The sequence below is a fragment of the Anopheles coluzzii genome, chromosome 2 (genome assembly GCF_943734685.1).
Source record: "Anopheles coluzzii chromosome 2, AcolN3, whole genome shotgun sequence".
Classification (NCBI taxonomy): domain Eukaryota; kingdom Metazoa; phylum Arthropoda; class Insecta; order Diptera; family Culicidae; genus Anopheles; species Anopheles coluzzii.
Genome location: NC_064670.1, coordinates 94,585,752 through 94,612,380, shown reverse-complemented (window position 1 = coordinate 94,612,380; position 26,629 = coordinate 94,585,752). Strand labels below are relative to the sequence as shown.

At 41.8% G+C, this 26,629-nt stretch overlaps 2 protein-coding genes across 19 annotated transcripts in view; one reads left to right on the top strand and one right to left on the bottom strand.

Annotated features, from left to right (window-relative positions):
* The first annotated feature begins 894 nt into the window (after window positions 1–894).
* Window positions 895–7,919, top strand: LOC120951054 (facilitated trehalose transporter Tret1-like). The gene is made up of 3 exons (XM_040369560.2): window positions 895–1,815; window positions 3,552–3,710; window positions 6,172–7,919. Exons 2-3 carry the CDS (start codon window positions 3,627–3,629, stop codon window positions 7,603–7,605), a joined length of 1,518 nt encoding a protein of 505 aa, XP_040225494.2. The 5' UTR covers window positions 895–1,815; window positions 3,552–3,626; the 3' UTR covers window positions 7,606–7,919.
* An 885-nt stretch (window positions 7,920–8,804) lies between these two features.
* Window positions 8,805–26,629, bottom strand: part of LOC120961697 (glutamate-gated chloride channel) — a 116,734-nt gene continuing 98,909 nt past the window's right edge. For 13 of the 18 annotated variants that reach the window (XM_040385652.2, XM_040385655.2, XM_040385650.2 and 10 more), the window contains 3 exons: window positions 24,021–24,344; window positions 17,779–17,889; window positions 8,805–17,127 (listed from right to left, as the gene is read on the bottom strand). In XM_040385652.2, the coding sequence (XP_040241586.2) occupies window positions 16,981–17,127; window positions 17,779–17,889; window positions 24,021–24,344 (582 nt within the window). In that variant the 3' untranslated portion in view covers window positions 8,805–16,980. The remainder of the gene's footprint in view (window positions 17,128–17,778; window positions 17,890–24,020; window positions 24,345–26,629) is intronic. The other 5 variants (XM_040385667.2, XM_049607589.1, XM_040385674.2 and 2 more) reach the window with 2 other exon arrangements.

The window sequence follows — 26,629 nt, the reverse complement described above, 5'->3', positions numbered from 1 at the left end:
CGCCGTTGTATACGAGCCCCAGCCACCAGCCCAGCTGAGGGCATGCATCGATTCGTCGAATGGTTCCTGATTACACGCGCCGGGAATGCCGGTTGAGCAATGTGGGCGCGCAAGCAAAAGAAACCGAATTTATTTATGTATTTACCAAGCATTAACACTTCCTTTTTTGTGTGTAAAGGAAAGGAGGCAGCATGGCCAAGGGACGCTTGATGGTCCAGCAGCGTGTGTGGTTAATTCAAATCCAGTACTAGTAAATCAATAATGAAAGTTTGTCCTTTTGATTAGCACAGCTTGTACAATCGGGGTCGTAAAACGTGCTACTGAGTACTGGTTTAGAAACCGGAAAAGATTTTACCTCAACCTGTCGTCTATAAGTTGGAGTTAAAACATTGTACTCTCAATTATTTTTTGAATTAAATTGTGTTGAATTTTTGATTGAAAGTGTTATTGCATTACATTCAAATCTTTTTTAGATAAAAAAACATACACACAACTGATACAAGAAATCAACAATCCTATTAAGTTAATTATAAGGCACAAACGAGGTCGCTTCACACGCGCCCTTTGTATGCATCCGGTGACTCAGTAAAAAGATTAAGTAATCAATCAAACTGCCTTCAAGCAGCTCCTTTTACTTTCATGCACGACCAGCTGGCAACGATTGCATTTTCAGTGAAATTGTCTAACAATTCCAATAAAAAGTTTGACAACAACTCCCGATTCCTCACGAAAATTAGGCTCTCTTTTTAGTCCCATTTAAATAAAACCGACGAAAACGATCGTGAAGAGCGCGCGAGCTAGAGAGCATAAAGCGCAATGCGAACAATGCGAGAGGCTAAGAAAGCATTCCCGAGTGCGTTTCGTGCGGAGATTTGGTGTGGAGAGCGCGAACCCTCAGCACGCGGTTGTTATGCTACGCGGAGAGCGCGTTGCAGTGATAACGCGGCCTGAAACGTGCTCCCTTGCTCACGGTATATGATGGTGGCGCACGGCGAATGGTCAGTTCATTGTTGAGCGATCGTGAAAGGTGATCGGTGGTGGTTCGATACTCGTTTACTGGGTGTACGCAACTGTCGCCGTGGTGATTCAAGTGAGCTGTGGTGCAGTTTATTAAGCCTGCAGAATCAATAGCAAATCACGTGAAAACGGAAATAATATCAACATCGTGATTTACACGGAGTTTTTTTTTTAAACAAGTATTTTACGAGCAAAACGACGTGTGCATAAAACAGTGCGCTTCGGTACAGTGCTTGAGCAGTGACCACAAGTGCGGGCGCGTGTACAAGCGGATCGACGCTCGTTGCGCCGAAGGTGGGCCACACTGTGGAGTGTGGACGCACAGCCGCGTTACTTAACAAACATCCGCCATTGTTGGTGTAAACAGTAACATAATAGTAATAACGCCAACAAAAACAGTACGGTGGGGTGCCCTCAAGAGCGCTTGGTTGCGGAATGCTGATGCGCGTTTCTTGCGGCAAGCCGTCGTGGGTGCGTTGAGTGTGTGCGGAGTGTGCTCATGTGTTTGGGTCGGCCATCCGGCAGCGCGGGCAAAACGGGGTGACCTCGGGTAGGAAGTGGCGGTCAGCACCAGATCGCAAACAGCATTAAAACAATTAAGCTGCAGCTGTGGTCGTGTGTGAAGATTCGGCGATTAACCTTCATGAGTTCGCGCATGCAATCGCGCATGATTTTGATGCGCAACGGTGGTTGTGCGTGAACGAGCGGTGCTGTTGTTGGGGTGTTGTTGCGGATCAGCGTCTAGCCAGACTTACGAGCGAAGAATCTAGTTACCTTTTTCTGGGGGAAAAGCTACCGGTAAGCATCATCCAAAATATGAGTTGCCCTGGTAACGACACGGTTTGACGCGGCCCGAGTGATTTGACATTTACAACAGTTTTGGAGAGGAGAAAGAGAGAAAGCAACTTTTAGTTTCGTTCCCGAAATGTGTGTGTGTGTGTGTGTGCTTTTGGTGCTCAGTTTTCGTTTTCGGCGCACCGGGCTTCTTCGCGTGACCTCATTTTGGGTGCGTTTTTTTACTCTTGACGAGGGGACAACGATTTCGATGTTACGTTGGGCGACGAACCGGACTTTTCGATCGATGATGGAAGATCGTCTGTGGGCTACGTGATAGAGCAGCGGTTGTGCGGTTATTGTTGTTTTGGAGTGTGTTGTTGTTGTTGTTGTTGTTGCCTTGTCGTGTGCTTCAGGCGGGATATTGCAGACACATTTGGGGGATTTATTGCAACTGGCGCATAGGTGCACGGTTCGTTAGATTTATGTGATATTTTTTGCCAACATGTGAACTCTTTAATCCAGCTTTATTTAACAGTTTAGTGCTAAAAAAGAAAGCAAATTTTTTAATTGCAAAAAAATATAAAAAAAGTTTAGAAATTGGTTAACAAAAAAATATATTTTATACAAAAAACCTATTGTGTTGAACGACCTCTTAACAGGTATATATATTTATGAACCTGCGGGCTTTACCATGCAGATGACGCTGTAGAACGTTTCCGAAAAGAAATAAAACATATCAAATCGTTCTAAACGGCTCGCTTAGCTGAAAGTGATTTTCATATCTTTAAATTTGAATTGTTAAACGAAATTCATGCTAATGCACAGTACCAATTATCTGTACCGCGGCTGGTTTCGTAAGTGGTTTGACTAATGGTTCGACTCGTGGAAAGTGGCAGCAGCAGCAGCAGCAGCCGTGATTGCCCCCGAACCATTGCATTATGCCGGAAATACTGTCCGTGAAATGAATATTAGGCAAATCAGTTTTGACATTTAAAGCTTTAGCGGGGTTGTCTTGCGTGTCATTTGCTTGCTGGGCATGTGGTGCATTCTAATTATAGTAACTTGTTTTAATGGCGCAACGAGCAGAAGCTTTTTGGAGCTCCTAAGCACCGAGCATTTGTTAACCAAATGTGTTGCTATTAGGAATGAAAGGAAAGAGAAGAGCCATTTATTTATGTGCTCAATGACATTTTTTGTGCATGACAGGCCCCGTCTTGTTGAATTTGATGCCAAGCAGATGATAAGATTTATTTTAAAATAACTCCATGTGATATTTAAATAGTTTGCAGAAAAAAACGTTAAATTTGACTTAAATTTCAATTCCTTTCAATCGACAGTTAATTTGATGATAATATATTTTGATTAGATTGACTCGTCCACTACATGATTGACCTCTCCAGATCAGTCATCTAAATGCAATCACGCACTCGCGCACACACACACACACACTCACATACACTGCACCGTCCCTCTTGACCCAGAGTCGTCTTATCGCTGACGCGCATTCGAGTGCATTGACTCCGTTAGTAGCGCACCGTGCTTTTTTTTTTTTTTTAAAAAGCATGCCAACAACCTTATCAATGTGGGTCAAAACATTATTTCTGGGCATTATATTTCATCCCCCACCCCACCCTCGAGCTAATCCACGTGATGAGCAGCCGCTTATGGGGTACTTTAATGTACTCATGTACCTCCTGTTTGCCACTTACTTAGGGGCATTTGTGTACCTTTCCTTTCGTTCCTTCTTTTGTCTCCAGAATTAGGCACTTCATTGTCTTCGCTTCGCTTGGGGCTTGGGGCCGTGCGCGCTTGGCCAGTCGCCAGTCATCATCATGATTATCAAGAAGCCTCCGGCGACGGACGACGCTTTCATCGAGAGCAATGTTGTTAAACGCTTTTCTCCGCTGGCCCGTCAGGTGAGTGTGTGCAAATAGAGTGTTATTTATGGTGCCAGACCGGGCACCGGAGCCGGCAAAATAGTCGTAAAAAGATGGACAGTGAGATGAGCAGCAGTTGTTTGGATGGTATGATATGAGTCAACAACTGCTCGGCGCAGTTGGTAGGAATGGTTTAGGATACTCAATTGTGGCGCAGCTGTTGTGGAGGAGCTTGAACTGAATCGCGTTGAGATTGTGTAATAGTTAGGTTAGGTGTATTCACATATCGCAAGAAATGAGCTTTGAAGGGTGTTGAAAATTGTATGTTTAAGGATATTTAGATTTAGCCTCAAGCAGTAGTTTGGCAAAAATTACCTTTTGTGGATAAATTAATTAGATTTTTCTGACGTTATTGACGGAAAGAATTGTATAAATAAAGTTGGTTACTAAGTTGATAATAACACTTAACATTTTTGCAGTTTTTTGCAACTATCTAGGGCTATCCTAACGCTAAATTGAGAACCCAATTTTGATGCCATTTTTCTTCTTCTTCTTTGGCACAACAACCGTTGTCGGTCAAGGCCTGCCTGTACCCATTAGCGAAAGTGAGCTTGACTTTCAGTGACTTATTGTTACCATAGCAGGATAGTCAGTCCTACGTATGGAGGTACGGTCTATTCGGGACTTGAACCCATGACGGGCATGTTGTTACGTCGTACGAGTTGATGACTGTACCACCAGACCGGCCCCAAAGCTGGCTGACTGGAATTGATGCCATTCTATAGATAATAATTCTGAGTATCGATTAAGTTTGGAAAAAGGAAAAAAATAAATAAATTTCAAGTATGGAATCTTACTTTCTCTGTGATATTTAAGCAAAAATGTTCAAAAGTAAATACGCTTAGCTAATATGAGTTCTGTGAACCTTACTATACTAAGAGTCGACTCGAATTTATGAAAAAACCATTACCATCAGTTATAAAAATGTCTTTCCCTTTGGCCTCACTGTAAAATACGAACAAATTGTAGGCAATAGTATTTTTGTACAAATTTAACAGACAAAGTATCATAGGCTTAATTTTATCAAAACTTACTGCGTTTCGAATCATATAAGAGAATAGTTTAATCACTGAAGGGAGTGTTACAAGCATGCTGTGACAGTTTGCAACCTTCGAATTGATACCGATAATGTTTTCCAAAAAAAACATAATGTTGAGTTGTTTTTGTGTGGCATTCTTTTGTACACATGATACACTAAATAAATGTTGCCGCGAAGTCATAATGAAACATGATAAGTAAACAAAATTACCGAAAATGTTTTGGGGTGCTTACAGCGGTACTCACAGTCTGATCTGACTCACAGCTCCACAGTACGCTTGCAAAATTCCCCTGGTCGATTGCAACACTCCTCTATATGATTGCAAATTTTCACAGCTTGCTTGCAACATCATCCTACCAATTTGCAACACTCTCCTAAGTGATTGAACTAATCCATTTGAATGATTAAAAACACTGTAATCAACGCAATAAAAATATCCATCAAATGTCGTTTAAATGATATGTTGAGCTTGAGAACTGTTCAATGTATTACCTAGAAACGGCGAGAAAGTTGAGTAGTATCAATTTAGTGAGTGTAATGGCCCACAGTGCATTTAAGGGTCGAATTAGACCTAGCGAGAAAAAAACGTGAAATTTTGTAATTTTTAGCTATATATCATTTAATAATTATCAGAATATAGCTTATCGTACACCAAAAGAAAGTATATTCAATTCTTCAACTATTTAGCCTGTAAAACATATTGAAATATGTAATAAAGAGTTTTCCAAGCCACTTTCGAATGTGCACAACATTATTCACCGCAATCCAAGATGTTTTTCAACAGCTGTCAAAGGGTTTATTTGTTTCAAAATGAAATTTTAGTTTCAACACAATATTTTCAAGACATAACAAAGAACTGTTAAACTCAATCCAGCCTGAGATGTGTTGAAAATCATGCTGAAGAAATTAACAAATAATAATGATGGAAATGAAATATCCGATGGATGTGGATTAACATGTTGCACGCGGTGAATAACAATGTTTACGTTTGAAAGTGACTAGGAAAACCCTGTAAATTAAATGCATTTCCTTGTCATTCCCCACAGATCTTTTTTATTACCGTGAATAAAGCGGGGAATCACAAGAAAATGCATTTAATTTATTATACCAATACATGTTAAAGTTTTGCATTATTTCGGAATGGTTGGAGAATTTAGTTCCCTTTCTTTTGGTGTACGATAAGCCATATTATGATTAATATTTACTGAAATATAGTAAAAAACACAAAAAATCACATTCAATTTCACTGGAGCTGTAGACCGGGCCAGAGATGGTGTTTCTGCTACGTTTGTGACACATCAACTGTAACACCTACTCTAAAGAAACCAAACAAACTTTTCACAGCACTTTATTTGCTGAATTGTGCTGAATAATCAACCTTGACTGCCCTTTTCTCTGCAGGTGCTGGCAGCTTCCGGTCCCATCATCAGCAGTGCCGCGGCCGGCATGACGAACGGCTTCTCGGCCATTCTACTCCCGCAGCTGCAGCAACCGGGCAGCAAACTGTCCATCAGCGAGGATCAAGCATCGTGGATCGCCTCGATGGCCCCACTCCCGATGGCAGTCGGCTGCATTCTGGGCGGCTTGCTGATGGAACGCTGCGGCCGCAAATCCGCTCACCTCATACTAAACGTATCGTTTGCCGTCGGTTGGTGTGTGCTGTCGATGGCTGGCAGCTATCCACAGATCCTTGCCGGCCGGTTCATCACCGGGCTAAGCTGCGGGCTGGTAGGACCGCCGGCCTCGGTGTACATTGCGGAAACGAGTGATCCACGCTACCGGGGCATCTTGCTGGCCGGTGTAACGTTCGCCGTATCGGGCGGCATACTGTTGGCCCACCTGTTCGGCACCTTCTTCCGGTGGCAGACGGCCGCCCTGCTCTGCTCGCTGTTCATGATCGTCGCCTATCTGCTGATGCTGGTATCACCGGAAAGTCCCGCCTGGTTGCTTGCACGCGGCGCCCGGGCCGAGGCGGAGTCATCGTTCCGCTGGCTGCGAGGCTACGATCCGGCCAGCCGGCAAGAGTTTGATGCAATGGTGGCAAGGACGGAGAGCGACGATAAGAAAGCCAATGCAGCGCAGGTGGATTCGTCCGCTGAAAGTAGCTCGCCGTATCGAAGGCGCGAGTTTCTTATGCCACTGGCCACGCTGCTAGTGTTTTTCGCGACGATGCAGTTTTCGGGCGTCAACATTGTGGCGTTCTACTCGATCGCTCTCATGAAGACCACGATCGGGAGCGACAGCTTGAACGAGTATTTGGCAATGCTGATCGTCGATCTGGTGCGCGTAGTAACGTCGCTCGTGGCCTGCATCCTGTTACGCTCCGTCGGTCGGCGTCCGCTGGCAATGGCGAGCGGTGCCGGCACGACCGTCTCGCTTATCGGGCTGTCCATCTTCCTCTACTTCCAAACGAGCATCCCGCTGTACCGCAACTACTCCTGGCTGTCGCTCGTCTTTCTCATCAGCTATATCGTGTTCGTTGGCATTGGGCTGTTCCCGCTGCCCTGGTGCATGACTGGCGAGGTGTTCCCCGTCGCAATGCGTGGGCTCGGGTCGGGCCTGACGTCGTCGTTTAATTTCGTGTGCTTCTTTGCGGTGATTAAAACGGGCCCGACGCTGTTTGCGACGGTTGGCATCAATGGGACGTTCCTGGTGTATGGTGTCATTTCGCTGCTCGGGACGCTGCTGCTGTACGTGATCCTGCCCGAGACGAAGAATCGCACGTTGCAGGAGATTGAGGAACAGTTCCGCCGGGGGCGAAGGAAAGCAAAGGACGCGGAAGCTTCGGGTGGACAGGCAGCTGGTCCGCCGAACGGAATTGCCACCATTGCTTGAGTGCTGAAAGAATCTTTACTCGTTTGATAAGCAGTGCTAGCTAGAATTTAGATAATATAAAGTGCATATTTCATTGCTTCTTGTTTATGGTTGTGTTTTAATGTTGTTCAATAGTTTGTTACGTTGTTTCATGTTTTTATGTTAACTTTTTATAAAAGAAAACTAAATAGTTAAATGAACAATAAATCGTAGTACATAAGTCGATAAAAGTAATATTAGTTATTAGTCATTATTTCGACTGTTTGCCATTTTGTACTTTAATTGTTGATGGTTTTAATGTTCAAGCATCTAAATAAAAGATGTTAAATATTTTATAGTAATGGTGTACGTTTCTTTCTTTATTTACTTACGTTTGTTTGTTGAGTTGTTTTTTCCACAAATTGTTTCTTTTTCATTTTTAGAATATGTTTTTCACCATTTTCGTTGGGTTTTCTCTTTGTTCTTTTTACTCTTTTTCTTCTTCTTCTCCGTTTTTTATCATTTTTCTTTACACGTTGATTCTTTAAGCGTTGATTATACCAAAGTTATATAAAAATAGTCATTCACCACACAGCCACAGTTTATTATTTCAATCAAAAAATCGTTTATTTAGGATCATAAAATTAAAAACATAACGTGACGTACAACAGTTTTGGGTTTTCCTCTTTTTTGGTTTTTTGGTTTGTCCTCAATTGTTACTTTTTGTTTGCTTTTTTTCCTGCTTTCTTTATATATATATACGTTTAGGTATATGTATAGTTTGTGTGTATATATATAATTTTAATTTTCTTCCACTTAGCTTCTTTTGCTTTCTCATCCATTCTTATTCCTCGCTTTCTTTGCATTGTTTTCAGTTTATGTTTGTGTGTTTCACTTCAAACAAAACGCACCCCGTCCGGTAAACATTAAATGTTTTTTGTTTGTTTGTCTTACTTGTTTCTCTATTTTCCCTAGTGTTCTTGCTTTACTCATTTTATTTGCCCTGCCAATGCACCGTGCGAAGTTAAATTGCATTGAAACGTCTTCGGATCTTTCTTACTTAGGTTGTCCAGTTTTGTTTGTTTGTATGTGTGTTTGTTTTGCTGTTATTCGACGAGCGATTTGCATTTTCTGTGCATTGGTTTCCTGCTGCTCGCCCTACAGTGCCTAAACTACGACTGAACTATATTTAAGTCGCTTTTGCATTAGTTTTTAACTGCTTTGCAATTGCTATCGATACCGTTTTCTCATTTTCTTTGTTTTGTTACAAATTCTTCCCCCTTTCCACACCATTCACTTTTTCTTTCACACTCACACACACACTCACGCACGCAATGCGTTCTTATTTGCTATCTTTACACGGTTTTATGCATTTTTTTTCTTAACTTTCTTCTATTTTTCCTCTTTCACTTGACAGTGTTCCACTGTTTTTCTTCATTTATTCTCCTTTTTGCTGTTTCTTTTTGTGATAAATATAGTAAAAGTTGCAGTACAAGTTCAAGCTGCTAAAACTTATCAAATAATCAACAGTAGTTCGGCTGCGGACGATTGAAAACTGATTGTGGTAACGTTTTGTAGTAGTTGTTGTTCTGTTAAATAGTTTTATGGTCGGTTTTGGGGTAGTTTTTTTTTGTTCTTCTTGTTTTGGTTTCATTTTTGTGTTGTCTGCTTGCAGGTTGTTTGTGTGTTCGTGTTGCTGTGGGTTAGCAGTGGTGTTATTAAATCTTATACAAAAAGTACGCAGTTTGAGGGTTTACGGCACCAAGCGATTAAAAGTAGTTAGAAAAGCACAACTCATGTGCATCAGACATGTAATAAGAATGTAAGAAACGGGATGAAGTGTAAGAATTAGAATAAAAACAGTTTGTTGGATTTTATGTGCAGAAATTACTTGAACGGTTCAAACGGATCATCATAATCGGTACAAAACCCATTATTTGCATACTTGTTTGTTGGTGTGTATCCTTTGTCTGGCTGTGTGTGTTATGTGTGGTTGTGTTTAGTGTTGTAGTCATTTATCCTTTTCTATCCCTTTTTGGGGTCTTCTACCCTCTTCTAGGATCGGTTTACTTCTGTGTAATTGCAATTCTCTTCCACTGTCTGTCTTCCTTCACACTGAACCACTCGACAGCCTGAACGGGTTTGGGTTGTTGCTTTCAACAGCTCATATTTCGCACTATGATATAAGTAGGTGTATGTATATGTATGTATAGGTTTTATGTATAAAAAAATTATAGCACAATCATAGCGCGGCGCTAGTATAGTAGGTATTCTGACGGTTTTCGGTTTCCTTTTCTTTCCTTTTTTTCTCTCAAAAAAACCATAAGTTTTTGTGTAAGTTTAGTGGTGCTGGTGCACTCTTTTGTCCTTTCTTTTGCTCGCTAATTGCGTTTGCTAGTACACGCGGTACGCTTTATAGCCAGTTTTGTTGTTTTCTTTTGTATGCTTTTTGTTGACCTTCTTTTTGCAGTTTGTTCCTTTCTTTTTATGTCTTGCTCTATGTTACAATTACAATTGTATGGCTTTGTGCACTTTGCAAGATACCATGCACTTCCAAGCTGTACTATTGGCATTTGCATTTTGTTTGTTTTTTTTGTTGATTTTCTTCGTTTTCGTTTCGTAACGTGTTCTTACTTCAAGCATAGCCGTTTCTTTTTTGTTCGTTTTGCTTGCTTCTTATTATGCGTTAACGCTTTATATTTCTTACGAAGCACGTTGTTTGATGCCCTTTGCACTTTCCATTTTTTTTTTTTACTATTCTTCCTAGAAGCGAGCTGTATTCCTCTATTGCAACTTTTCCCCTTATTTTGTAGTATGTGTGTGTATGTGTGTATATTATAAACTGATCTGCTACTTTTCTGCTGCCCTCGATTGCTTTCGTCCCGCATCCGTTCCCTCTAACAGTTCAAGCGTTTTGGATGATGCGCGCTTCGCTTTCGGCTTCGCACATCTACGCCACTTACTTATTACCCATATTGTTCGAACGTTATTAGTAGTTAGTACATATTCATTTTTGTTTTTGTGTGTGTGTGCCGGTGTGTGCTTGAGTGTTTTTTTGTTTTTCTTTTAATTAAATGTAAATTATTTAACACCCCTTTTTGAAGAAATTCTTCGTTTTGCCTTCGATCGTGGCTTTGGTTTGACGGGCACTAAATTGTGCACTAAACTATTAAAAAGTGAGCTGTTTGTGTATGTGTGTGTGTATGTGTGTGTTGGAATTGGAAATGTTTCATGTACAAGAACAAAAACAAAAATACACGTTCCACTGTGGAGCCGTATCGAATGGTGTGAAAGGAGGTGATTCCTCGCACACTTAAGACCCATATTTCCATTAGCTTTGTTACGTTACGCCTTTGTCTGCTTACTCGATCGCTGGCTTAAAGGAGCGTAACGTGATGATCGGCGCCTACTTCGCTACGTTTATCTGAACAAATCTCTCCATGCTAGCTTCCATTACTTTGCGTAGCTTGAGCGGGGTCAGTTTAGTGTGTTTAATTTTTACAAATGGCTGTAGTATGTGCACAATTTGCTTGTTTTGTTTGTTTATTTTTTTGTTTTGCTTGTCAAAGTGAATCATTTACGATTTTTTTTCTGTGTTGCTTGTTTAAATTTCGTATAAAACCTTTACCCTGAATTGCTTAATTCTTTAGCCGCCTCTCAATGTCGCGTGCGCTTTTTTGTGTTTTCTACCATCGTACTGCAATTACGTTGCGTTTATAAACTTTAAACTTGTTAGCAGCTTATTGTGTGTTGGGAGTGTTGCATTGTTCCTAGGTTGAAAAAGGGAAACATAAGAAACATGCAACAAAACACATAAAAAACCAAACCGGGCCAACAACACTGAGGAAAAGTTTTCAATTCTTTTTACTGCTTTACCGCAAGCTTTCTATTGTAAAGCTTGCAAATTGTACACCACACGACGGAAGAATTTGCTTTTAATTACGTTTTAGCTTGCGTTGTGTACCTTTTTTATCTCTTCAAAAAAAAGGACAAAGAGTAAAAGAGATTCTATGTACTGTTTTTTGCCATTCTGATTAGCCTTTTGCAACGCGATCGTTCACTTTTACACAATTGTTACTACTATTACTATTAATTCCAATCCAATTGTAACGAATATTGCAGGCAGCGGCAAACGTTTCCGGAATTTTGGCAATGTTTTGCCTTCGTTCTCTAATTTCGATCGTCAATTAATTTAACTATTTCACTTAACTTTGAGGCTGGGCAATGTTGTTCGAGCTTTTTAGCTGCTTCACACTACAAAATTTGCCACTTTGTCAATTGCTTTTCGTTTGAAAGCGCATTTGTTTTTGTTTTTTTTTGTTTTTAAGTTTGTTTTGTTTTACTTTCTTTGCTGCTGTGGTTGCTGTTGCTGTTGTTTGGGAGCATTGCATGCATCGTACGGCTTTACCGGCACGAAGCATTACGCACACTACGCACAAATTGGGCTTACACGCTACAATTCTTCGCGGCGTCTCGGCGTCATCGTCTTTGGTAAATCACAATCTTAGCTGAGCTGTAGTTTTTTTTTCGTTTATTATATTCATTATTTAAACCTTGTATGCTTGTACAGATGTTTTCATGATTCATTTTTTGTAGTAGTTTTGTTTTGTTTTGTCACTTAGTTTTTGGAGTAGTGTGTACGTGGGTTGTGTGTTGAGTAGGTGAGTGCACGTGTAGTGGGTTGTGTCTGAGAATGGTGTGTCCTTTGTGTTCAAAGAGCGAAATGGAGAGAAAAAGGCAAAAGAAGGTAGCGTTGGATCAGTTTTGTATGATACGTGGCAAAGAAGAGACAAGATGAAACGATCATATACACACACGTACATGTAGTAAAGTTGCTTTAGAAGAGGAAACATATGTTTTTGAATAAAATAACAATTACAATTCTAGGCAATTATTAATTAACACTAAGACTAATTCGATCCCCCAAAAAGCAACAATTCATCTCGTAGTGTAGTGATGGTAGTAGTATGGTGTAGGTTGTTACCTGTAGTTGGTGTTGAGTGAAGGAGTGTGTATGTGAACGTCATATTGTGCGACTGTAACGTGGCGTAGTGTGAAGAGGAGTGTTACATACTTATGATTAACTTTACAAAATACACTCTATATGTTTGTGTGTGTGTGTGTCTGTATAAGTATGCCACCTATGAATGTATGCCATCGGGCACGAAACGGCTGCGCTTAAACTGTAGCTAACACTGTTCGCTTTAAATACTTTTTACATACGTACAGTAATTGGTTTGTTTTGCAAAACATTGGTTTTCGAGTGTGTAAGTGTTTTCTTTTCGGTTTTCTTTTTCGCTTTTTTTGTTTTATTTACTTTCAGCTGCAAAGTTTCAGCATTGCATGTAATAGCTTCTATGTCTACGTGTCTCCTTCTTTATTTAATCTTCTCCGCTGCTCTTCCTCACTTTAACTAAGCATCTCTATTCGTTAATGTCTTTTCGGCTGTTCTTAGCTTCTGGAAAGTAAGGTTGGTTTGGATGCAGTTATAACATGATGAGGTGCTTCTTAACTTAAGCTTCATCTAATTTGTTAGCCAGCGCAGAGAGCGCAAGCGGCTCGATTCATAATGGTGAATATAAACGATTGCCTACCCTCTGTGCTCAGCCCCTCTTTTTCCTTTTTTTGCTAAACTATATGGTATGAGTTTTCGTCTGCGTGTTTAGAATTAGTTTAGAATAGTTACGTTCACTAGCAGTTATTGATGGAGATTGGTAGGTATAAGAAAACAAAAAAAAAACAGGACGATTAACAAACTCTCGTTGAGCAGTTGGAAATGAAAATGAGACATCATCGCGCAAGTACTTTCAGTACCTTCTCTCTTATCCCTTAACAGCTTAGGTAAACTGAACAAAAGTCATCAACTAACGGGACATTTCGTATTCCTTCGTATCTCGTAACGTTGTAACCCACTTTCCTATTTATTTACGATAGTTTTTAAAGGCATTCAAGCGATAGATTGTTTTAGAGTGGCGTTCAGTAGTAGTAGTTTAGTGTGTTGTTTTTTTTTCCTTCCCCTCTTCTCTTTTCTTGGTTTTGTGATATACTTTCACAGTTTTAATTCTCCTCCCTGGCTAGCTAATTATATTAACCTTTCTCAGCATCAGATGCGTTTGTTTATGTTTCTCGAGTTTTGTTTTCCGATTGATCCTCTCCTTTTCTTTTTTGCTTCCCAATTCACTAGCTTTCCTCATTAGACTTCATCCACTTTCACTACGTTTTGATATGTCAAATGATGCAAAATAAGCACTTGGTTTCAGCGTGTGTTACTTTCTTCTGTCTTCCTCATTAGATAGATTCAATCGCTTTGACTGCGTCTCGTTTTTTTGTATCTGTGTTTCGTTTGTCCTATTCTCTGCCTTCTCTACATCCCTTCCGGACGACTGTCGCGGTTGAGATTGGCATTTCAAACTGGAATAGTGTTGTGTTGTGTGAGTTTTCTATTTGCGCTTTCAGTTAGTACCTTCTAGAAAAGAACAGGCTAACAACGGTGGCTAAAGAGTGACCATGCCATGTTTCCATTTCTGTTTGAATGGAATTTTGCAATTCCACCTTCGTCATTTACTATCAGACTTTCTAATCGATGTTTGGGCGACAGTACGGATCAGCAGTGGTGTAGGTGCAATGCAATTAAGTAGATAATTGGTAGGCAAACGTGTGTTGTGCTCTCTTCTCTTCCCAGCCGCTCTGCGGAGAAAAAAAGTGGAAAGGGACCAATGCCAATAAGCATTTATTGCTTGTCCTTTCTGTGGCCGCACTGTACAAATCGAAACCGGACTAAATTGCTCGCTAACGTGTATGTTTGTAAGTGATTTTTTTTGGTACTTTACGAACGATTTCTTTCCCCCCACTATTCTTGCTAGCTACTAGTAGTAGTGACATCGAAACTGTGTGTAACGTTACGACTTTATGCCAATCCAAAAATACAAATCATAAAGCATGGATGTGTTTGCTACATTCGTTAAGGCCAAAGTGATTTATTTTCAATACGCAATTTATGCATAATTTATAAAGCTAACCCAAACGTAGGCTGAAGAAATTCGTGCTATCTAATGGTGTGTTGGCTTTCTCGGGTGCGCGGAAACGAGCGACTTAAACTAGCGTTGGTCCAAATTGTGTAGCTTGCACATCCAAGGCAAGCTTTCCGTTTGTTGTGTGCTGTGCTAAGCACGACTAGAAGAGGAGCTCAGAGAACGGGGCTTCCTTCTAATTGAAAGGCTCGCCGGCAAGGTGCTGATTGGTCTTCCTTATCACAGCAAAAACAGAACAAGCTTTTGTTGGCAGAAAGTATAGCACAAACTAGCAAAATGTGGGCTGGTTTTTGCATCGTATCAAAATGAAAACACTAGCAAAAAAACGTATCCATCTGGTCAGCGAGATCACAGAACTGCCCTTCATGCATTGTGGCATTCGGCGTGGGGGGCAAGGCTATTTATTACAGTTCTTCGCTTTTAAGATCTTTCTTCTCTAGCAGAATTGAACAGAAGAAACCGACAATTTAAATCGCAGCCCTATTTCTCTTTCCTTCTCTTGTTTTTTTAAAGCCACATTCAAAAAGGAAACCCTTTAAGTAAGTGAGTATGAGTCGGTGTAGTAGGTGTTTTTCCTCCTTCTCTTGTTTCTGGGTGGTTGGTCGTAAGCTTTCAGCAAGGAACTTTGGGTACGCTTTAGTCGTGTGTGAGTAGTGTCTGTGAGTTTAGATTTGTATTTTCAGTTAATAAGCACCTTCTCGATAGAAACGTAGTAAAATGTGGTACTGCTACATTATAAGCCAACCCTTACTTGTCTAATCTTGTCGCTCTCTCGTCTGTATTTCTCTGTTTTTCTAGGCATAAATTGAATGAATTGAATTACACAGCTTCTCCGTTCTGTTACGCTATTGATTTAGTGTGATTGTTTTGTGTGTTGGAGTGTGTGTGTGTGTGTGTGTGTGTGTTTGAGGATGTTCATCTGTGTTGGTAATAATTGGTTTGCTTTCTTTAGTTGGTACTTCCATTGATATTGCTATTGGCATTTCTTCATTCGCACTGCGGCAAGCTTCCACCTGCTTGCACACCACCGGAAGCGTATCGCGCAATTTTATTTCCCATTGCAAAATGTGTGTGTGTGTGTTCTCTTCTTACTTTATAGATGATTTCGCTTTGAAACGTTCTACGGCTGAGCTGTCTTGCTGTTCGTACGCAACCATTCTGCGCAAGCAAACCAGTGCCATCACCATTATTTGTGCTCGTGTATTATATTAAACTTTGACTCTATTTCGCTTCTATTTTGTGGGTTTTTGTTCGCAAACTTTCACCAAAATAGTATCTCTTCTACTGCTATGTTTCTTCGTTGGATCAAGGGGTGGTCGTTTAATGTGACGGTTTACTTCCTTTACGTTAGCTAGTGTAAACGAAAGGAAATGAGTTGCAGCTGGAATAAACGCTCTGTACAGTTTGCGTTTAATTAAAACGCTTATGGCTTTTGCAGCCGCGTGTGAGAGATGCCACATCTGTTGTGGTTGCGATTTAAGGGGTTTGGGTGTTTTTGTTCTCTTTGCGGTTCTAATTGAAATTGTCCCATTTTTTACTCGTATCACAAATCAATGGAACCTCGTCTCTCGAGCATCTCGATGCCACTGGGCTATGCATTTACGTTATCATTATGTGAAAAAAGGCAGTATCTGTAGGTTTGATTTAGCCATCCTTTGTTTTGTGTGTGTGTGTACTATTCGTGAGCCTTGATGTGGCGAGATGGGTACAGATGAAAAGGGGGGTTATCGGTTTAGCGCTCTTTGAATGGCTCCGAAGCAAATAAAAACTCATGAGAAGCGAGAGCCTTCTGTCTGTTTGGTTAAAACATGCGAGAGTTTCGAGGCATTCGAGTTTTGGTTTCTGTAGGAACGATCGATGCATTCGGTTCAGCATTTTCCGTACACTAGCCCTCGGCTCGGTTTTACGCAAGCCCGAAGTGAGATGTGTGTGTGTGTGTAGAGGCGCAAAGCAGAGAGCGAGTCCGACTGCGTGTAATGTATATATCTTATGATACGTGTGAATGCGTGTGTGTGATGCTGTCTGTGTGTGTGCATGTTTGTGTTTATGTCAGTGTGTAATTGTACAGCGTGTACCCACTCAATAAACAACTGGCCACATAATTGTAACAATCATCTCTTCGAATGGGCAAAGATGATGATTATTATAATACACGTGGCCAGTTCTTTGTTGGGCTGGTCAACCCTGTATCGTTGATCGGGATTCGCAAAACCTGGTTGCGAACTTCGCTCACACATCGCACATACTCTTCGTTGCCAACAAACGACCCGCGGTAGAAACAATGCGACAATCCCCGGAACCGCGCACCTTTCGCACATCGGACCGCCCACCGTTACAGCAGGTTGTTGGTGTAGATCTTGTGGATGAGTGACTTCTGGATCGTATTCTAGGAGAATCCCTTGTAGTGGATGAAGAAAAATATCAGAAAGACGGCGTACGCCGACGGGAAGGTGATGCGCGCGATCACGTCGATCGTCTTCGCGACGCGTATTGGATGCGGCGGTTCCTTTTTGCGCACTTGCACGAAGCACGTCTGTTCCGCGCGGAGTAGGGGTTTGCAGGGATTAAAAGAAAGAAAACGCGAAAGAGTTGGATGAGAATTGAGGTGGATTATCCAAGTGTGTCCATAAGGAAATAATTCTAATATTAGATTGACCGATTGATAAAATCAATTATATGTGTATAAATAAGAGTAATAAAAATCCTTATTTTTGTACTATTTTTTAAAAATATTAATTAAAATAGTAATGTAGACAGAAATAATATTGTTTTTTCAACCATATATGATAATTTTTCAATAGCTTTAATTTTGTGTGAAGCGCATTGCATACTTTTAGGCGCTTGCTATTTGTACTAATAAAATACTGGTAAATTAAATACGATGACAGGGTTTTCAGGGATTGTCATAGTTGTGGAACACTTCCTTGACCCTTTTTTATGGGAAGTGAACTCATATGATCATATGATGGAAAATTGACTCTATAGCACTCCTTTTAGAAAGGCTTCTTGGAAATTCCTATTAGATTTGTCCAACAAGCGTGCTATAAAGTCCAATTTCCTTTACATTGAGCTAATTTCAAAATAAGAAAAAGCCAGAGAAAGTGTCCCGCAGCTATCAGAACACCTGGATAACCCTGAATCTTTAAAACCGTGGAAATCGTGTCAACATCACACTACTGCTCACCTCTGTTGCACAGCCATTGTTCGCGGAGTGTGTGCAGGGGCTGGTACCGCCCGCACAACTGGTACACGCGACGATCTCGTTCGGTCCACCGGATTCCCGCTTCTTCACACCCTGTCAAAGGGAACATCATTAGTGGGTTGCACGGGCAGGGATTGATGCAGCAGGAGAAGTAAAGAGTAAACTGCACGTTCGAATGCGAGTAATATAAGTTTGGCAGCGTAGTAGAGAACCAATACAAGAAACAAGAAACAGATCCAACAAAAGTGCATAAAGTTCAAACGGATTAGGGCATCAAACAGTCAAACGAAAAGATTGTAAAAAGAACGGAACATAAAACGATAAGATGATTTCAATAAGTCACCGGGGTAGATAGTATTTTTTTCAGTGGGATTGATCCAAAAGTCGGCTGGTGGGCTTGTGACTGTGCGTTTATCAAAGAGCAAGAAGGGTATAACCGGCACGCGGGACGATCGTGCACAGTGCGAAATGCACACGAAAGGAAAGATAGATAGAGAGGGAAGCAACATTTGCAGAAAATCGGATGGATCGTGTGGGGATTGTGTTTTGCATGTTACAAATCACAAGGAAAGGTTCAGTTAACCATTTAAGGTGTTTGCACACAAAACAGCTTCACTCTGTGACACAAAAAGGGGTTTTTGAGTTAAGAAAATGCCAAGTAATCGGAAGGCTCTTCAAAAGAAAACACTACAAATCATACACGCACGCACAGATATTCACAAACTCTAGGACGCTAGATACAAATGGTCGGCACACATACAACACTAGTTGTTGCCTTTGGTTGAAGCAAATTATTCACACGTGTCTCGGCAAAGCGTTCGGGAGAAGCAGAGTTCTAGAAAAATGCGAATTATAGTACAGTTCTAGAAAGTCGAAGGTCTCATCAAGTGTGTATAGAAACAGCGAACTGGAAACTAGTTTCCCAGTTGACAAATGGTATATAGAATGCTAGAAGTAGGCAACACAACATTGTCAAGGGGACAGAGAGATACAGATAGAGAGAAAGAATAGGAGGGAACGATTTACTAGAGGATAACATTAATCGTGGAGCACGTGCACGGAGTACATTCTTGGAGCAAGGGTGCGCACTATGTTCTAATTATTATCGACGGTCTAGGTTTAAATTTTGCAAACTGAAAACTGAATAACATAACATAAACAGTACACACAAACATAAAGAAAATGTAGAAATTCAGTCTAGGGTAAGCGTGTCCTGTGTATTAAGTTTGAGGTGTTAGTATATTCACAGTTATTTCCTTGTTAAGCTCACAGGGCGCACTTAAAATCTCATTCTGGGCTCGAGAGGTTAGTTTAATATGAAAAGTAAAACATAAACAATACCATCTTAGCATCTTCCTGAAGCACTTTACGAACGATTTGATTATCACCATCGTCTGGTGCAAGAGTTCAACCGCTTACCACGACAACAGCTAACGAACCGACCGAAGAGCGACGGACCATTAGTAAGTTGCTTGCGTTGTGTCTCATCGGACGAAGGATGAGAAGATATAAAAGCTCGCCCCCCGGCCCGTCCATAAATTACATATTCTAGTGGCATGCTAAAATTGTCACCCATTTTGATTGGGGCGAAGTACGGTTGGATGGTGCATGACCTCCTCCTTCTGTTCGACCATCCATTCGCTCGCCATTTCTCTTGGGAGGTGTGAACCGTTTCCAATGTTAGGTACAATGCACTCCTTGCTGAGGTAAGGTGCACATGGAATATAAAATTGCCACCATTCACCACCCTCAGGGAGGGCGAAAGGCCGTTGAGCGAGAGAGAGCTGGGTAATCATTCATTCGTTGACGGTATTTCAATTATGCTAGCAACATGCAGCAGCAGAACCAGCAGCAGCATGTTCCAGTTTGGGGCAAAAGAACCATGCCTCGAGAGGACACGGTGGAGTGTGAAGCGATTGGTAGTACAAACCCCTTGTCTACAACCTCCTCCACCCTCCCGCTCTCATCTTTAAATGGATTGGCAAATGTTATCTTAATGTTCATTCTCGCTTCGTTTCGTGTGTTATCTCGTTCTCGTAGGAGTGGTTCGTTGCTTTATCGGCATCTCTTGTACCGAAAGTACGGAAGGTGGTCGGAAAACGGTGGTCGTTGTCAGTGAACGTAGCAACATGTCAGGTCGTGCTGGTGTGTGTGTTTGTGTGTGTGAGTTTGTGGGGATAAGGTAAAGTCTTTAATTCTGCAATTGGGCTGTAGGTTTGCGTTTCGGGTGGATAACAGGACACACTTACCGGCTACGATAGGAGTAAGGCATTTCCACGCGAAATGATGACGGAGATGAGAAGAGATAGAGCGGCAAGGGTGAGGTTTGGAGGTTAGTTTGTCCACACAAGGTGATCGTGGTGCGATCGTACAGCCCGGAGTTTACGGGGACGCGTGAAGGGTGAATAAGTTGACAGTTTCGGCCAGACAGGGACGAGAGCGATGGCGTGGAAGATTGTGTGTATGTGTGTGTGTGTGTGTGTGTGGAAGACGAAAGGTGTTGTAGTTTTTTTTTGCGGTGTTGGTTTAATTTTCAACATTGAAAAAGAAACGACAGCCAGAATAGGTACATACACACGTACACGTACACGTCGAAAGGTGTTGGAGTTGTTAGTTCGGGGAGGGGTAGCAGGAAGAGAATAAAACATGAAACTAATTATTACACAGGCTCAGTAGTGCTAGGACGCGGACAGAGGCAGCGCTCGACAGAGATGGGACACATGTAAAGGCCACACGGGTGACAACACTAGTGACAGGGGCGGCATACGAGGGCGAGGATACATGTTGCCTTGTTATGCTGTGACACCTTTATGTGTTGGGAAATTTTCGAAAAAAAACAAGGGAGAGCACGTAATTTAATCAATCGATTTCCATAAAATACTCTAAAGTTCTAAATCCTTCAGCAGCGCTTGCGGTGTATCGCGATTGCATACATCTAGGCGTCGCCAGCACACTTTAGTACAAAAGCTCAACCGCTCGATGTATCCTCGCCGGTCATACTGTTTTACCAGCGGTAAGTGACGTGCAAGAACGCTCTTCTACCTTTGGCTAGATTATGGGTGTATGGGTGCACATGGTAAAACGACTGCAGGAAAAGAACACACCGTGGAAATGAGTGGGGACGGGAACAGGGGAGAACGAGGTGACGAGGAACGAGTACAAGGAATGGAAAAAAGCGATGAAGAATGATTTTGTTCCTCGCAATTTTGCACACCGTTGAAGGAGAAAACAATGGACCGGTTCAGTCCACTCATTACCGAAATGCAATTAGCTAACTATCCATCAACCATCGTACTCAAAAAAACAAGAAAAAAAGACACAGGTACGTTGTATGCAACGCACGAAGCCATAAGCGTACAGCGTTCGGTGTTCGGACCAGCAAGCGGGACAAATCCCTGGAAAGCGATGGTACGGTTTACTGGTCCGGCTAATAAAGCAGGAAGAACCAAAAACAACGCAAGGAAGGAGGAAAAAATGGGAGTGGGAAATTGCACCAAACGCTTCACTTTCTGCGAGATTGCGATGGGTGTAAAATGGAAGAAAGCTTATCGTCCTTCACGCCACAGGCGCCGAGAGCTTTCGAAAGCTTACACGTAATGCTGATAAAATTAGATACAAGCTACAATGTATGTACAAAGCGGGTACGTGGCACTTGATTGGATATTAAAAAAGAATAATGTTTCGAAAAATATACTTCAAAAGTTTGCGTAAAACCAAGTTTGGGTAATTACTGTTTGAAGCAAAAAGAAAACCTTCATCCCGTTTAAAAAGTAACTGTTAGGAAAAAATCTAGTTGATAAATAACGCAAGTCCTTCACTGTACGTACCCTCTTCGAAGCAACCTTGAACGGTTTCTGATTAGGTTTATTGTGCTTTAAAGAATTTAATTTAATGCCACCTTCCAAAAGCCTTCCATTCGCTCACCGCTCACAGCATATGATTAATGTGCTTTGGCCCGAGCGCCGTAACCTTGTCACCAAATCCGGTCCGTACAAGATTGTTGCCCCGCGGAGCTGTGCTGGCTCGAATGCCGCTCGTCGTTACGAAAAGCGGTAATCATCAAAGTTTGTAAGCAATGTCGTTAGCTGGGAGTAAGGGTAAGAAATGTATGGGGAAAGGTAGCGCAGAAGGAAAACTCCACTGCCAGCACCAATAAAGATGATGAACGATTGTTTTGGTTGGAACGTGGAAAATAGAAGGAAGCGTTAGATTGACCGAATGTACCGAAAACGGTTCCGCAACAGAAAACTTCCCTCAATTTCCCGAACCATTCGGTACTGCTTTTCCGTAGCCTTGTTGAAAGCTACAATAGAAACAAGAAACAATGGGCGCAAGCCGAAAATTCTATAATCAACTCGATCCGATCATATTTTCCAAAACCCGGCGCCCATTCAATATCCTTGTGCTTGGGCCTGCTTGGCCTGTGCCGGCAAGCCTGAAACATAAACTAGGATGAGCATAAACAGGCAAACACATGGGCTACCGGTGGCACGGGCAAATCATTTGCAAAGGTGAGCTGAACAAGCTCACTTCCGGGCTTCGGGGTCTGGGCCGATAATTTCACCCCTTTGAAAGGGCGTTGATTGCAAGAGGCTTTCAGCGAACGGGCGCACTCGTGGTTAGGCTCGTCAGTGTACCACGAGGCAGTGCAGCAAACCCGATAGACCAGTATCATCAACAACCAGCAGTTGTTAGTAAATGAACCGGCACTGGGCCTGGGGTTTGTGGCAGGACGCCAAAGCATATAAGGCTGGGCTGGGCTGATTTAAGGCGAGCTGTTGCATTCGGGTGCGCTTGTTTCGGGGGCTTGGTGGCATTCACGGTAACACGGTGGCTTCCGGTGCAGTACTGCACTACTCGCAATGCTAAAGATAATTGTGAATGGTTGTTGCGGAGCAGGCTCGAATGCAAATTGCATCTGGGGTTGGGATTTGCACGAGAGGGAGCCTGTATTGCATTGCAAATGGGATGACATTGCAATGCGTAGCTGTTACAACAAAGATAAAGTGGAGTTCGATTATGGGAAAATGCTTCCAGCAAATACCTTGGAACGATTCTTGGTAGAAATTACTACTATTCCTGGGAAAATCAGAAGTTGAATGTACCTTTGCAATTATTTGAAGAATTTATTTGCGAAGTTATTTCATTATTGGAGGGTAGAATTCGTTTTGAAAAAGAGCGTTGAAATTTACGCGTTGAATATAATAGGGTATGTTTCTGTTCAAAATTCCAAATTTGCACATTCATTGAATTGCTATGTGTAGATGAAATATCACAGCTCACATTATAAATAACAATCGAACAAAGAATTAAAAATATATGTGTAAAATAATCTATGTGCTGGTTGGTTGGTTGAATGCATTACATACAGATCGTGTTTGAAAATTGCCTACATTTAGGCGCACACTGCAAAACACTCGTTGACGATTTTTCAATAGCTGTATAACATTTTAATTCAAAGAATTTCCTGCTTTAGTAAAATTTCATTATAAAAAAAAAACGGTTTGTTTGTACATTGTTCAAGCCAAACCAGTTGAGCAATACATAATTTACATTTAAATTCCATTTCCCACTGCTGTGATGGATGCTAGCCGCATACAGCACTAAAAACCACAAAACCCAATGCATAATGCAAAACCAGCATGGCGTTGTTTTTGGCCTCACAAAGTTAGACCCCAATCACCGTATCAGTCGATCGATCGAAGTGCATCGATGTAGAAAGAATCCATTCGCTGCAATCGGTACAGCCCCGTGGCACAAGCGAATCCCTTTTTTTCCTGCAGGCGAGCATCATTGGTTAGTGATTTGGCGAGTGCAAAACCATTCAACTAACACATAAACACGCACAAACACAGACGATGTGAAGCCCATTTGAAACATACACACAAACACACACATATAACAACATGGCTATGAATTTTTCATCAGCAGTAACGGCATCCCGTGAGCAGTAACCGGGCAGAGCACAGCATAAATGGATTAGCATAAAACCCCAGCACCAGAGTTAGTCACACAGCACGACACACCACACATACACACACACACACACCACGGCAGAATGCAGCTTAGCGAAACAAACAAACACAAAAAAGGCCACGGGTGTTCCCGGACCGGTGGCTCCCGCTTTTGCGAGTCTGGTTCGTGGCTTGCGCGGGAGACACTCAGAGATTGCGGCATCGGAAAAAAAACCTTCCACTCTTCCCTCCCCTGTCGGTTCAACTTACAAAGCTCGTTTCCATGAGCCCGGCCTCGTTAAGCTTCGTCTCGACCGTGGGACGGCGCCGGGTCAGACCGGGCCCGATGGCGGACGACGCATCGGTGGCAAGTCCTTCCTCGCACAGCAGCACAGCGGCGGCCGGCGCGGCCGAAGCGATGGGCGCGGCGATGGGCGCTGTGGCTAGCGGGGGGACCGTGGCTGCTGGCGCTACAGTGCGATGCGGTGGCGTTTGAGCGAGCCGACCGGCGGTGGCAGCGGCAACACTGGCAGCGGTGGCCGGAGTTGTCTTCTCCGCGGCAATGGCGGTGTGAAACTCGCGGTCAATTGTTTCCTGCTCGGTTTAGACAAGGTTTCGAAGTTCGAGGTTAAAACTTTACACACTTTACACTGACAGAGTTACGCGACAGAGGTACGGAGGCGGGGCAGGCGGGTTAGTGTGTGGCTAGCTCGTTAGTGTACGCCTCCGGCAGTATGGTGTGGTGCACCCGGGTTTCGGTGGTCGGTGGTTGGTTGGATGATTCGAGGCACACTTGCCCCGAGGTGTGATGAATATTACACCGCGTTGGTAAGTGGTTGTTCGATTGGAAGTTAGATTGGAACTAGCGTTATGTTGTGTGGGTTAAAGGGCAGACAAACAGCAAACAAAACCGCCGTTTTGTGCTGAACATTGTACTCGAAGAGGGTATCGATCGTCGGCATAAAAGTGTGATACAGGACGTGCGTTAATGTGAGTTGTTAAAAATGTCACTATAGTTTACACTGTTGTATCATATCGTAGAGGAAAAAAGGCGAAATGTACCTGATATGTACAATAAAACTAATGAGATGCAACAATGATCTGAACGTCACGAATTCTTCAACCCATGAAATGTTTTGTGTTATGCTTCAAAACAGAAACAATAAACTCGTTTTGCATAAGTACTTATGTGTTGGTTAACATGGATGTTGGGAATGATTTTATAAGGTGATTTCGATGAAATACAGATGTACCCAATATTGATGTATGTAAAAAGTAAGTCTATTCTAGGACAAAAACAGCATTTCAAGTAAAAATGTATCTAAAACCAGTATCAACTCGACTAACAAGGTTGATGAGCGAACACTATATTCCACTTGCAGTGAAGGCTATTCCTTCTAAAATAGCAACTAACAGCTAATTGTTACTAACTGAGAAGCGTTTGAATCGAACAAAGCCACTACATACTACATAGTTATCATACTGATAGCATGTTATTATTTTCAGTCAACAAACCCACTAGGAAACAAAGTCAAAATATTGACAAATATTTGTATGTCTAATGCTTGGTTGTTATACGCACATGGAAACGATTTGTTAAAAATAATGTTTTCCTTATATTTTAAATGCTTTTAATGCTTTAAGGTCTTTTTTTAATTAATGGTTTGCTTTAACATATGTGTTGTACGTTGTAACATAACTAATGACAGACAAAAGTTGCACACTACAACACAAGGCCAACACGAAAACGCAATCTACGCGCGAGGACCACATGAACGAACGAAGACACAGAGAAGCATCAACCAACAACAGAAAACAAACAACACAATCAAACGAATGTCCCGACAGGGACAGTAAGAGCACAAGAGATAAAGAAAGGAGGAAATAGATAAAGAGGGAGAGAAATAGAGAGCCAGAAAGAGAGCGCAACGAAGGGTATAGCAAAAGGAAATGAAAAATATAGAACGGCAGCGATAGCAATAGGCGCGTGATGGTGCCACTTTCTGGCACTGGCTTAACTCAACATGACAGCATTTCTTCCCTCAAACGGCCGTTGCGTAAAGAGAGCAACAGAAAAAGGAAACAGTGATACGAAAAACAGCTAGCTGGATTTGACTACTGTAAAACGGTTTACTGAAATTACCGGAAGCAGTCTCGATGACTGGACGCGGGCAGCAAGAGATTGAAAACACGGCACGTGGCATGATATTGGCATTTTGTTCCAATGCATCATTCAATTAAAGGTTCATCAAGGTTAAAGTTTAAAGGGTTGGTTTTGGTGTGGTTTCAGCATTTTTGTTAGAATCGTGCCGTTAGGAAGATTTACGTTAATTTAAACATTTGTTTTTAGCAATTATTTATCAATTTAAAATTTGGTAATTTTTTTTTAAATTAAATGACGTTAATTATAGCAGACAGAAGGAAGAGAAGAAGAAGAAGAGAAAAAAGAAAGAGAAGTAAGAGAGAGAAAAATGAGAAAAACGAGTGTATTTTCAAACTCGGGAAATACAATAGAAGAATTGAAATGGATTCAAAAAATTTAACGCCTTTTTAATAGTGTATGCTTCTGTGGTGTAATAGTACAAGTATTTCTTACTAAAGCAAAGGTGATAGTAAAAAAATCAATTTATCGACAGAACTCTACATGAGCTACTTTATAGTAAGTGATAAAAAATCTGCAGTACAACGTGTACAACGTGGCCCTTAAATTCCTCCTAATTACTGTTCCATGTTCCTGTTGCAAAAGCCTGCACAACACCATTCGGTGTATTGTGGGTCGATTTTTTCTATGTTTCTAACAAAAGTTGAAGCATTAAACAAAACGCTAAGTAAAGTGGTGGTCAATATTGGCGGGGAAATTGAACAGCCGACTAGAGATA